Genomic DNA, 14403 nt, shown 5'->3' with positions numbered 1-14403 from the left:
GAAGCCTGCAACATTACTGCACACATCTAGAACATATTCAATTGACATCATCCAAAGCAAATGAGATTACACACCTTGCTCTACTCAGCCTATAATTGAAAATCCTCTTCTCATCCTTAAGCTGCTTAGCAGGGAATGGCCGCATGAAGTCCTTCTGCAGCTGGAAAGCTTCGTCTCCAACGAAGGCGTATGGAGCAATCATTCCTGTTCCGGGTAGTTAGGAGCCCAGTGGAAGACAAAGCTCGCCAGCAACCAGAGCTTTTCCAAAGTCTGAATTCTTGAGGACGCCACCATCGCTCTGGTGGCCTTCGGCACCAACATCGATGAGGACGTTCTTATAGCAACTATCTACGATGGCCATTAGGACAATAGAGAAAGTGTGCTGAAATGCAGAGAAGTAGTTACCACAACCATGTAAGCCACATGCAATGAATGCAGTTTTAGCTGCTAAAATAATGAATGCTGCCTACTCACCTTAGTGCAGCATTAAATTTAAAATTAGCTACACTGGATTTATGTAGAAAGTGAGCCTGTTTTAAAGCCATCCCAGATTATGCAAGCAAAAAGCAGGTGTACGGCAACCTTTCTGAGATATTTATTACAATAACATCACAAGCCCTATAAGCGTGTTTACAGGCAGCAAGAATTTTCAGACACTTCAGGTATATTATAGTTCGGTACAACTCTAGAATGAAGCAGCACGCACTTCTAAAAGGGTCGACAAGTGTCATGGGGTCTATGTTCATTCCATTCATCTATCTATGTTCATCTATGTTCATCCCACCTGCTAGCCACCCGTGATGCCATGCCAGGGGAATAAATGCGACACGTCAAACGGTCGACACCACTGGCTGGAGGGCCTGCTCTGAGGGGCGTTTGCCACTTTGTTCTGAAGTTGTACCTGTCTACAGTGCAAAAAAAGACAAACAGAAAGGAGGTGGGCAGGAGATATGCCCCCTCCCCCCAGTTACTACACCCAGAATGTCGACGCACCAAAAGTGCAGATTAATTTTAAAACAAAATCAAATATGTGAACGATAGTGTAAATGTCATGGTCATCCTCTAGTTGTAAAATATCGTTTTTTTTAACACCGAGTACTGCAACAGTTGCAAATACATATCGTAAATATCCTATTGTCATGTTTAGTGAAAAAAAAGTACCTGTACAGAGTGTGTTTCTTTCCTTCCAATGATGTATATCACATTAGTAAAGAAGTTGATACAAAGAATTTACTTACACTGGGCAAAATAATTTATAACTGAATTTCCTCTGTCATCCTGTTACATTCTCAGTAACAAGAGCTGACCCATCGCAGCGGCTTAGCAGTCAGGGCAGTCAGATACTGAGCCAAGGGACTGCAGGTTCAATGTCGCTGTCAGCGCACGTGAAAGACGCTCAGGTGGTCTATATTAATCTACAGCCCTTCACCACTGCATGCCTCAAAACTCAAGTGTCGCTTCAGGACATTAAACCCCACAATTCATTTAGTTCCAACAATGGCTATAATGTCATACTGGGCCACAATGACTTAGATGAACTGCAATATTATAGTCGCTTGTTTATTTGGTGTCATTCATGCTTTTGTTTTCAAGCTGGAAAACCGGTGAAAACAATGAAGTTCCATTATACTGCAGGTTTTTTTGTAACACCTCAGGTGACCTGGAATACAATTTGCCATAGCCACAGCTCGGGTGTTAAAGCTGAGACTGCATAAGACTAGAAATTGAATTATAAACTATTTAGTAGGCATGTAATTCCACATGGTGCTCCATCAACGCTTTTGTTTTACATGCCTAGCCAAAGAAAACATGCCACTGAAAATTGTGTATTGTTTTAAGTGGTTCATATCATAGCGTAAGTGTTATTTAATGGTTGACTAAATAAATCACTGCATTCATGGCAATGCTATCACATCCAGGTAGCCCCTTACCAATGTACATGTACCACAAAGGTAGTCTTGTGACCAGCAGTTCTAATGCATTACCTATCACACTGACACATGAAACTATTTGGTCTGCTGCATTAGAAAACCACACTGCATGCCTCAGATACACCTGACCAATCTAAGCTATCACAGCTTTGCTCAGAGGTGCAACACTAAAACATGACAGTTCACACTCGTGAAGGAATGTAAAACCTGTAACTTGTCAACGCACTGCACTGCTCCCTAATATTCGTCTCAGAAAATAAACCTAATTTTGCACCACTAAACAGCTAGCTGCTTGAAAACATTGTCATTGGCGAATTACTTGAACGCATATCACGGGTATGTTTTAATAACTTTCACTGGTTAGGGAATGAGCTATACATATAATTATATGCAGCTTGCCAACAGTCTTTATGCTGATTGTAAAATGCAAAAATAACTGGTAAGTTGATTAAATGCACAAAGCACTGAAATTTCCTTAAAGCAATATGTTTACCTTGTAGTTGAAGTAAGCACTACCAGAGCTAGCAGGCGCTGTGATGGCAACATGTTTACCATCAATGGCCCCCAAACAGTTCGGAAACTGCCATCACTTCTTGAAGCCTTCGGCAATCTCCACCCAATCACCTTCTGATGGCACCTGTGAACAGCACAAACAAAACAGTCTTATTACTGTTGTAAGTGGCTCAACCGTTCTTATGCCAACTGTAGGCAATGGTAAAAATAATGATTCAGATAGTACCTGCATGTTTTTTTTTTGCCAAGTAAATTGCAACAGGTACGAGAGATATGCCACAGTACTAGGACTGCAATGCAAAGAAGCTGTTCCCAGCTCAACCACACGCTCCTTCAGCACATGAGCCCTTCATAATGAGCACAGGATTGCTTGCGCTGCTAATGCGTAATGGAAAGTGTGGAAACTGTGCACAGGTTGTTACGGCAATAAGGGCTTCTACACATAAAGCTGACAATGAAAAGGGTGTGTATATGCTGGATGGCTGTGCTTGAGTGGATGCCAATGAGTGACAAGTAATTACTCCCTTATTACAAATCTACTCTATCTGGGGGATACCCAAAACATTTGACCAACACTGTTCCCACTTCGAGTTGCTGATCAATTCTCTCTCGCCCTACCATAAGCTTGGCATCCCGGTTAGCTTAGTTGGCAGAGCAACTGCTCTGATGACGCATGGTCTTGGGATCGAACCCCAAACCAGAACAAATTTTTTCTTTAACTACAAAGTTTCTAAGAAAGCTGTATAGCTTTCGTGTCTAGTCATATGGGTGCACTTGGGTGGATGCCAATGAGAACTTGCTCCCTTATTATGCACCAAACAACAATGACAATATACTATTCAAGATAATGAAATCAGAATCTCTTTAGATAGTGAAAAAGATAACACCAGTATGCCTATTGCTTGTTATTAATTAGTCACCACAACAACAGCGTCATTACTAAACAGGTTTAATGCTACTAGATGATTCTCACCTTCATGAACTGGTCCTTGAGTCTGGCCCAGATTATCCGACAACAGAAGTGGATGGCGACACGAGCTGTTTCAATGCCAACTCTGTAGGCGAGGGCAATATCCTTGATGTCTTGTCCTCTCGCTAAGTAGCTAAGGAACAAGGATAAGTCACAATATGAATCCCCTTCATCCTTTTTTCAGTTTACTTTTTAAAGTGTTTTCTTTAAAAACAGCAAGTGGCAATCGCCTGTGCAATTTGCGATGTGACAACAGCGGTCAGGTTTTTTTTCAACGCCATTTATTGTACACTGTATACCACAATGCAGCACTAATTTTGGCTTCCAATTTTTACATTGCTGTGCATGTGGCCTGTAGGATTTTCACGAAGGCTGCACAAAGCTTGTTTTGCAGTACTAAAGCCATGGAGGGAATTGTGCTACTGCATCCAGATGACCTTGCACCATTTAGTGGACAAAAATAAACTAGTCTTTAATTCATCTATACACAAGGACTTCCTTGAGTATCCCTAAATGTAGAATTAATCTACTGTGAGCATAAACACTTAATAACATCAGTATGATGTGTACTTTATATTTGCGACTAGGAGTGCTACCAAGCTGCCCCGCCCTCCTCCTCAGTATATGGGCGTAATCATAACTTCATTTGACAAAACGGTACTTCAATCTCAAGATATTTTCACTGAAAGATTTTGTCTGTTTATGCATTGTCTGTCTTGCATTTTTAAGAGTAAGAGGAAGGTGAGGTGGAGAGGATCATGAATGCCAACCAATGCTATACAAGAGGTGTGGGGTGGACATCTCAGGAAAATAGCAAATATTTCAGAGCACTACCAGGGTAGGCACTGCAGTTAGGGGGCGCTTTGTAAATGTTTGGTGCAGGTCATATAACCCTTTAAAGTGCTGGGAGCATAAGGCTGGCTTGGCAAACTCATGAATTACCTATAACTACTTTGTACTGTGCATATTGCAAAATACAAACACAAGTCATGTGGGTAGCAGGAAGGGTCAAGCTGTGTTCTAGGAGAAAAAGCCCTGTTTTAGACTTAAACATACCACGCAAGCTAACAGAAACCTGTTTGCGCCACGTAAAGCATACTGCCCTCAATATATTCCCCTACTATCACCATTTTTACATGTCATGCCAGTTGTGAAAATGTGAAGACAGTGTGCTTTGGCCGTTTACTAACCTCAAGGTTATTGCGAGCTGTTCACCCGGCTCAAGCGGCTCCCTCACGCGTACTGCCGCGTCAAGTCATCAGTCACGAATGACAACAGGGTGTCAAACATCTCCGGTGACATTCTGTAGTATTTAAAAAAAAATCATGGTCCCCTTCCCTCATCCGTTGCATCTGCAATAAAAAGACAGCAGCTTATGAAAAGCATACAACTCCAATGCAAATTGACACTTCTATATATACAGACTGAAAACTTGGAAATGAAAAGTTGGTTATAATGGAAGAAAAGGCACAGTAACTCTAATTCGAAAAGTTGGTTATACTGGAAGAAAATGCACAGTAACTCTAATTCAAGGAAAACACTTAAACTTTGTCGTGAAGGAAGGGATGAAAAAGTGAAAGATGGAAGAGGCGCCTTAGCGGCTCTGTTAATAAAAAAAAGTAATACTGGAAGGAAAAGATGTTGCTAACAGCGGCAAGCCATCGAGACCTGAAACACCTAAGCTGCGGCTAGCGTGATAGAAAGGACAGGGAGAGGGGAAAAAAGGGGAGAGCGATAGAAAGAAAGGATAGGGGTACGGTGGCAATATACATCAGGGACAAACACAAAATATACAAAACCTCGAATTTCGAATTATGCGAAATTCGTGACTTATCTGATTAAATTCGCCGCAGCCTTGATTTAATACCGCGTCCTCGATGTCAGCAGCTGAACGCTACAGACGGGATTTCATTCACACAGCGCGAAGACGAACACGGACAAGAGGGGAGACACCACGCGCTGTGCGAATGAAAGCATGAAATAACTCGCCCAGCAACTGATATTGAGCAACAGATGTGAGCAAGCTTGTCTAGAGCACGTGTGTGTGCCGCGGGAGAAATAACGTGAAATCTTATGCCGGTTGATTGCCTTGTTGCGGACACTGCGCTTGCGATTTTATAATTCGTGCACCTACGTGAAAAGCGCTCATTGCGTTAAAATTTCGCATCTTTGCTTCGCCAGCCGCAGCTCGAGCGCTCTAGGTAAGCCCCCGCATGTCTGTACATGTTATCTCCGCCGGCCACAGCTCGAGCGATCTATAAAGTGTGGACATATATATACTTAATAGAGAATTGCACCGCATCTATTGGCCGTTTTGCGCACGAGAAAACGTGACTGCAAGTGAAATAGACGAAATCAGTCACCGCCGTAAAATAGAGGCCTTCCTGCTTGCGATGCTGAAAGACCGGTCGCACCCACCAGCGTCTGCGCTGCCGTTGCTTTTTCTGCAGTATAATAAGAAGTAGTAGCTTCTTTTTTCAAAAGCAACGACTGTAGTTTTATGTCCATCGTGCGTCTCGAAAAAGAAGGAAGCTCCAAAGCGACTCGCCGAAGACTGCTGTCTGGTGTCTGTGTCGATGCTGCTGCCGATGTCATTCAGCCGGTGTACATAAAAAATAACGTTTTTTTGAAGCAAACCTCAAACAAACCTCTGTTTTAAGTCAAGAAGTTTAAAATTTGACATTTTACGCTTTGTAAAAGTTTGTTTTAACTCTTTATTGTGACGTGTTGCCGTATGCGTCATTTGGACGGTTTAGCCAAAAATCGTCAGGAGACACTGCGCTCGACCGGATCGGCGCCAGCAACGCCAATCCGTACGCTCTCATGTTATGCTGCCCTCTCCAGCCGGCCCTGAGCGTCGACGCCGGTAGGCGCGACGCTAACGCGACGCCGAAGAAGCGCTGCCTTGTGGTTGCGGCTTAAAGGCGGGAGTGAAAGAAGAAAGAGGCGCAGTAGTGGAGGGCTCAGGAATGAATTCGACCACATGGGGGATCCTGAAACTTTCCTGTCCACCTGCTTGGTCTGCTGTCGCGCTCGGCACATCACTCACATGATGTGATCTTTTCGTCCGCGCTCCGGTCTAGTAGACCGTGGTTACCGCTACAAACAAGATGTTCAGACAAGACACTTCACCGAGGTACGGCCTCTTCTTGGTGGGTGCACCAATAATGGAAAGGTTTCACCGCAAGATTTTAGGCGATTTTCAGTGACAAATTAAAATTATTTTTGTTTCCTCCGATATCGCACTGCTCCATTCTTACAATATGGCATTTTCTTTTCGAATATGATCTCATGACACGTGTTTCGCTCAGTTAAAAACGTCGAGGCACGTATACAAGTCGCGGCTTTCCTTCTCAAAGGCTGCTGTTTCTCTGAAAAGGGGACTGGAGTCTAAAGTCTTATTTAACTCCGTAGCTCCTGCAATGCGCGACTAAGTCCTTGCACAGCAGCAAACCCGAAAGAGTTCGCGCAAGTGCCAGGGAGGAGTGCACAGAACGCAAAGCTCGAACAAGTTTTATTTTGAACATAACGATGCTTGGCAGCTTGTGGAAACCAAGGTCCGCCTGCACGGGCCACAGCACCTGCACAAACGCCACCCCTAACAAGGGACACCAACCCATCCCACATTGCTTCTACGTGTCTAGTGGGTTTGCGTGCAAGGAAGCTTGGCGATCGAATCGAACTAATGACTAGTGAAGCTGTCTCAACAGCTATTCCCCGTGTAGTGAAGTGTATAGAGGCGAGCAACACCACACACACACACACACACACACACACACACACACACACACACACACACACACACACACACACACACACACACACACACACACACACACACACACACACACACACACACACACACACACACACACACACACACACACACACACACACACACACACACACACACACACACACACACACACACACACACACACACACACACACACACACACACACACACACACACACACACACACACACACACACACACACACACACACACACACACACACACACACACACACACACACACACACACACACACACACACACACACACACACACACACACACACACACACACACACACACACACACACACACACACACACACACACACACACACACACACACACACACACACACACACACACACACACACACACACACACACACACACACACACACACACACACACACACACACACACACACACACACACACACACACACACACACACACACACACACACACACACACACACACACACACACACACACACACACACACACACACACACACACACACACACACACACACACACACACACACACACACACACACACACACACACACACACACACACACACACACACACACACACACACACACACACACACACACACACACACACACACACACACACACACACACACACACACACACACACACACACACACACACACACACACACACACACACACACACACACACACACACACACACACACACACACACACACACACACACACACACACACACACACACACACACACACACACACACACACACACACACACACACACACACACACACACACACACACACACACACACACACACACACACACACACACACACACACACACACACACACACACACACACACACACACACACACACACACACACACACACACACACACACACACACACACACACACACACACACACACACACACACACACACACACACACACACACACACACACACACACACACACACACACACACACACACACACACACACACACACACACACACACACACACACACACACACACACACACACACACACACACACACACACGACGGGCCGGCGATAGCAGGAACGTCGGACGTCCATGACCGCCATGGCGATGGACGTGCCGTCCCCGGATAATGCGGCGGCAGGAGAGGCGGCGACCACAGGTGGTATCGTCTGGTCACACACAGAGTATGGCGATACAGAAAAAATGCAAAACATTGCGTCTAACAGCTCCCTAGCAGAGTTACAAAATAAACGGCGGTCAGAATAAAATGAGAACAAAGCGTCTCAGAGTGAAATTACAGCCCAACGACAGGGCAGCTTAACCAGAGACCGGCCTTCAGTGGGGCCCGATGCAATCGTAGCATGTGCACAGCGCCCGGCGTTGCAGGCAAAGCGGAACACCGAAGCACCATAGAGGCTAGGATCACCGTGGGGCAAACGTGACGCAGAAAAAAAGGTGGAGGTGGGTTGGGTGGTCAGGGACGGGATACGTACCATGAGACGGCGTCGACTGCTGATAACCGGACGGGCCGGCGATAGCAGGAACGCCAGACGCGTCCATGACCGCCATGGAGGTGGACGCGCGGTCCCCGGATAACGCGGCGGCGACCACAGGTGGTATCGTCTGGTCACACACACACATCCATTCACATTTGCTCACCCCGTGTCAAAATCGTGTAAGAACACTAGAAACCCCACCAGTTCCCCATTTATTTCATGTTGTACAGGGCAAATACAGATCAATACAAGTACATTTAGCACACACAGTTAAGATCAAAACCCTAAGACCCTAGCAGTTAACCTACACATATTAAAAGGAAAGCTTTGAAATTCAAAGGGCACTGAGCGAAACTTGCCATCGAAGAGGAGTCTTCACTGATGCTTGAAACAATCGCACGATGCAAAAATTGCGCGCGACGCGAAAACCGAACGAGTGAAGACCGCAGGCTAGAAGTGACGTGGCCAGGCACCTTCAGAAAACCAGGACGCGAACGCACCTTGTTCAGGGCGGCTCCAGGATCCAGAAAAGCGAAAGCGCATCGCGACTAAGCGCCGATGATTGAACGACACATGACACCCGACAAATGACTGGACGTCTTCTGGGAAGCCTCCGTGCCGTAAGCAGCAGGCGAAAATAACTTTACTGCTGTCTAATTTGTACAGAGTATGGCGATACAGAAAAATGCAAAACATTGCGTCTAACAGCTCCCTAGCAGAGTTACAAAATAAACGGCGGTCTCGGAACCAGATGAGAACAAAGCGTCTCAGAGTGAAATTACAGCCCAAAGACAGGGCAGCTTAACCAGAGACCGGCGTTCAGTGGGGCCCGATGCAATCGTAGAATGTGCACAGCGCCCGGCGTTGCAGGTAAAGCTGAACCCCGAAGCACCACAGAGGCTAGGATCACCGTGGGGAAAACGTGACGCAGAAAAAAAAAGGTGGAGGTGGGTTGGGTGGTCAGGGACGGGATACGTACCATGAGACGGCGTCGACTGCTGATAACCGGACGGGCCGGCAACAGCAGGAACGCCAGACGCGTCCGTGACCGCCATGGCGATGGACGCGCCGTCCCCGGATAACGCGGCGGCAGGAAAGGCGGCGACCACAGGTGGTATCGCCTGGTCATCATATGGTATTAAACTATATGGCGACGGCTCGATGTCTACTGCAAATTAAATGTTACGAGGCGGTGTCAGCAACAGGGCAGAGAAACTTGAGTAAAACTTTGTTTACCTTGACTCGTGATAGAGAAGTCTGAAGGCAATGAACGTTGAGCAGGAACAAGTGCAGAGTTGTCGGATGTGAACCCTGTGTGATGAGACTGCTGTGACTCGTACCCTAGCACTTGTGATGATGAGGCGACGTCCGGGAACTCTGGAACCTGAGAACAAAAAAAGGCGCATCGTAAGAACTAAGAACATGTTTCGTAATCGTTACGGGAAAGACCGAGTCCACCGCACAGACTCTTAAACGGGGAGCACAGCAGCAAGAGGCCACCTACGTTTTCGGTCGTCGTAAATTCTTCCATAACGTCCAAAATCTCCAGATCGAAGTCCGCATCGTCGCCCTCCTCCATGTCGTCACCAATCGAGTCCTGAGTATGCTGAGAGATGCTGGCCTGAACACTTGAACCGTGACGAGCGCCTGAAGGCACGGCAGTAGACGACGACACCGCCACATTAGAAGCCCGACTCGAAGGCCCGCGGCTTCCCTTCCGTTTACTGAGCGGCGCAGATTCGGCACGCGGCGTACCTACGGGTCCAGCGTCCGCAGCACCGTCCACACTGGTCACGTGCCCACCATTCTTGTTCTCGTTTGTGCACTCCGCGAGACCCTTGACCTTCAGAGTCTCGGCAGTCTTGAGGAGCGCCGCTATTTGTTCCAGCGGCACGTTTACCTCACCGCGGTACATGAACTCGACTATCGCCTTCAAGTCAATGTAGCGCATGGCGGGCAGTATCACAATAGGGTGCTCGCAGGGATTCTCGACAAAAAGCGCTTGAAAAAAGGGGCTGCAGGCGGAGAGGACCACCTTGTGTGCCTTCAGTGATAGACCTTCGCACGCCAGCGTAACGTCCACCAACGCTTCGTTAGACAGCAGTTGCCAAAACTCAGCCAGCATGTTGGAATGGTGCTTCTTCCACTTCACGCAGAACTTCGGACGCTCCATCTTGTCCCAAATAGTTTCCTTGGCTGCAAAGGAAAAAAAATTTCTACACACACCAGTAGAAAATCCATGCTGCACTCAAATCTGCGACGCGGAACAAGCTGTAAAACTGGCTGGAAGCACAAAATCCTCAAATTCACGTCAAAATTTCAAAGGAAGTCGACCCAAACGCCAGTGTCGGCGTCAAAAATTATAAACCCAATAGTAAAAAAAAAGTGGGCCTATTATTTTTGTCGCAAGTCTGTGCGGCCTGGGGATAATTCAAAGTGGCGAACGCCAGGTTGACAAGACGCCACGCCTGTCTTCCACCATTAAGCTGGCCTCCCCGCCTCCCTCATGCAAATGTGCACTCGAACGGCCATATGGGCTTCCACAAAAAAATATTTCCACCGGGCAAGTTAACGTACAAAATTTTACATAGTCGCAAAACTCGCGCCTAAAGACCTGAAACAATGAACCCCATCACTCCAGGTATTGCCGAAAATCTTGCAACTGACCTATCAAACGCGAACTCCACAAGCCAGACGCGGCGAAGGGCACGGAAGTGATTAAAAAGATGGAAGGTTGCAAATTAACGAGTCGAACGCGACTAGGCCAAATTTCTTTGAATATTCCAAAACGGTCGCTCGAGCCTCCAAAAAAACCCGAATTTTCGTAAGCACTATTTTTGGACTGTCAGAAGAGCGCTGGCAACTATGTGCAGAAAACGCGTATACATGCTATTAATGGCAGAAAGTTGAAGTAAATCAGTAATGCAATTTTACTAGCCTGGCACTCCCTAAAACGGAGCCGCAAAGCTACCGGCCACGCAAACACAATCGAATATGGCGGACGCTTCTCCCCCGAACTAAAGCTCTACAGCGAGGCCGAGCTGCGGGCGAGGCACGGCGTCTCGCCGCCATTAGACAGGGCCTCACTAACTACACCTCAAATATCTTAGAACGGCCCTCAAAGTTGTAATGAAAGCTGAAAACGTAGCACTTACCCCCGAAGGTCGCCAGGAACGCGGATAAACTCGGCATTTACCCACAAAGGTCGCCAGGAACGCGGATAAACTCGGCATTTACCCCACGGTACAGTTACGGCGAGGGGCGTCAGTCAACGGCCAGCACGAACGCAGTTAACAGGAAAGTGTCGTAGAACTAAAAAAATACCTCACTGATACGAGAATGGTATTCCACTACGCGGAATTTGCTGAAGATATTTCGGAACGGCACTCTAGCTTCAATAAACAAAGGCGTAAAACTATCAACGGTCTTCCCGAGGAACAAAGCGCCCGACTGAAAAAAAATCCCGCAAAAATGCCAAAAAACATCCAAATCGACAATAGTTGACTAAAGCAAGAATGACAATTATACTAAGGCAGCATTTGTGAAAATTAGCTATGAACGCGTCCCTATAGGAATCGAACATTTAAGCCTAATATACACATACAACGGTCTTCACGAGAAACAAAGCGCTCGAGTGAAAAAAAATCCCGCAAAAATGCCACAAAAACCCATCTGAAATGGACAAATAGTTTACTAAAGCAAGAATGATAATTGCACTAAGGCAAAATTCGTTAAAATTAGCTATGAACGCGTCCCAAGAGGAATCGAACATTTAAGCCTGACATACCTGTACAAGACGGCGTTCGCGTTGCAGCGGCTCACAGCAGATGCGGCCTCACAGCACAATTCTTCGTGTTGACTGACAAAGCAACGACTGTCGACCGGCGGGAAGCAAGAAAACGCCAGTGGCGCCAGTAAGCACCTCGGCCAATCAGCGTCATCGACGTGCTGCCCTCTAATGGCGGAAACCTCAATCAACACTAAAAAATTGGAGGCCGCTTAATACTAATAAGAATTGGTTTTGGAGGAAAGGAAATGGCGCAGTATCTGCCTCATATATCGTTGGGCACCTGAACCGCGCAGTAGGGGAAGGGATAAAGGAGGGAGTTCAAGAAGAAATAAAGAGGGGCCGTATTGGAGGACGTTTAAGCTTCGTCTTTAAGAGAGACGCGACAGCGTGTTGCAGCGCTGCCAATGAGCCCACGGAATGCCAACGCCCGTTCGGCACGATGCCTGGCCCGTTGGACAATTTAAGGAAAAGACACCTGTCTCACATATCTCGGTGGACACCCGAACCTGGCCGTAAGGGAATGAAAATCCCTTCCTTTACGGAGCGTTCAGGTGTCCACCGAGATGTGCCATTTTTAGCTCACGGCCAAAGACGCCGACGACACCGGCTTTTCTGCGACACGAGCTCCTTAACGCTGTCGCGTTAATACGCCAGTCCCTTTAATGGGTACAGACATCGATGTTCCATCAATCCTGCACTTATCTCCCCGCATCCAGCGTCCTAGCACCAAGCGTCCATTGTCAGTAAGCCTGCGTTCTTGGCAACGCTGCTTCATTTATCAGATATGGCACATGGTGTCTTAGTCCCATTTGCTCTGGGTTAGTGAATAGCGGTATACTGGCCAATATCAACGAGCAGTGCCAGAAAGACACCAAGGCTGACAATGCAAAACATGATCTTTATTTTGAAAAAAAAAAAAAAAACGCTCGAGCAAGTGTTGACATACTGCAAGGGGAACAGTCACTCTAGACGCAACATTGACATAGCTAGTGCAATTCGCCAGGATTTTGTAGCCCTCCATTCTCTGTTGGTCAGACATGAACGCATGCTGGTGCCCTGCTCCATTTGGATGACGGCCAAGTCCTGATACAGCTCATGTTGTCGCGTGACCCATGACGGGTATCAGGGACCTGATCACGTCGCATACCTTGAGAGCCATCTCAAACGTCATGCCCATGGTATTTATCAGGTAGTTTTCAGTAAGCAGACGCAAAGCTTTGCTGTCGGTTTCCTGGGCACTGAATTCTTCGACACATTCTGTGCAGCTTGGAATTGTCGCGATGTAGGCAATAGCCCTCGCAACCATCCAGCCACGCGGGTTCTCGGCAGCCAGCAACGTTAGATGCTCCAGCATGTTTTGCACTTGCTCCTGATTTAGTTCCTCTTGGTTAACCATGTCCGCCTCTGGATTAAGCTCAGCAGTGTCGATGCTGGCAGCTGCCGGCGTAAGGTTCCTCACGCCAGAGTGCTCCTGCATAGAGTAAATATGCTGACTGTAAAGCAAGAACTCCACATTCTTGCAACAGCAGTGGCAGCCATTATGGCAACGCATCGTAGTAGCCAAATTATAGTGCCAGTATATTCGAGGCAATATGGCCAAATAATAAAATGCAGGCTAAATACAGGGCGTACTTAATAGCGTTAATTCTGCAAATAATAGCGCCAGTATATATAATCTAAGCACTATGACCGAATATTTTCTGCAGACAAAATACAGCGCGTGCTCACCCGCGTCCTACGTCTCCGATCACACGATCACGTGATTATAACTAGTACCTTGATAGCAGCATTGAAACCCCTTTAAGATCCCATGGTGCTCAAATGGGCAAAAAAAAATATTTTCCTTAATAATCCTTAAACGGGAACGGCGCCAGTAAATTTTTACTGG

The 14403-nt window shown here is 46.9% G+C and overlaps 1 protein-coding gene across 1 annotated transcript; it reads right to left on the bottom strand.

Annotated features, from left to right (window-relative positions):
• Window positions 1-2517: 2517 nt before the first annotated feature.
• LOC144117354 (uncharacterized) lies at window positions 2518-10858 on the bottom strand. The gene is made up of 5 exons (XM_077651236.1): window positions 10230-10858; window positions 9962-10109; window positions 9653-9893; window positions 3418-3547; window positions 2518-2568 (listed from the first exon to the last, which is right to left on the bottom strand). Exons 1-5 carry the CDS (start codon window positions 10848-10850, stop codon window positions 2518-2520), a joined length of 1191 nt encoding a protein of 396 aa, XP_077507362.1. The 5' UTR covers window positions 10851-10858.
• Window positions 10859-14403: the final 3545 nt, after the last annotated feature.

Source organism: Amblyomma americanum, chromosome 1 (assembly GCF_052857255.1).
Source record: "Amblyomma americanum isolate KBUSLIRL-KWMA chromosome 1, ASM5285725v1, whole genome shotgun sequence".
Lineage (NCBI taxonomy): Eukaryota > Metazoa > Arthropoda > Arachnida > Ixodida > Ixodidae > Amblyomma > Amblyomma americanum.
Note: the sequence above shows the minus strand (reverse complement) of the source record. Positions and strands in the feature narration are given on the sequence as shown.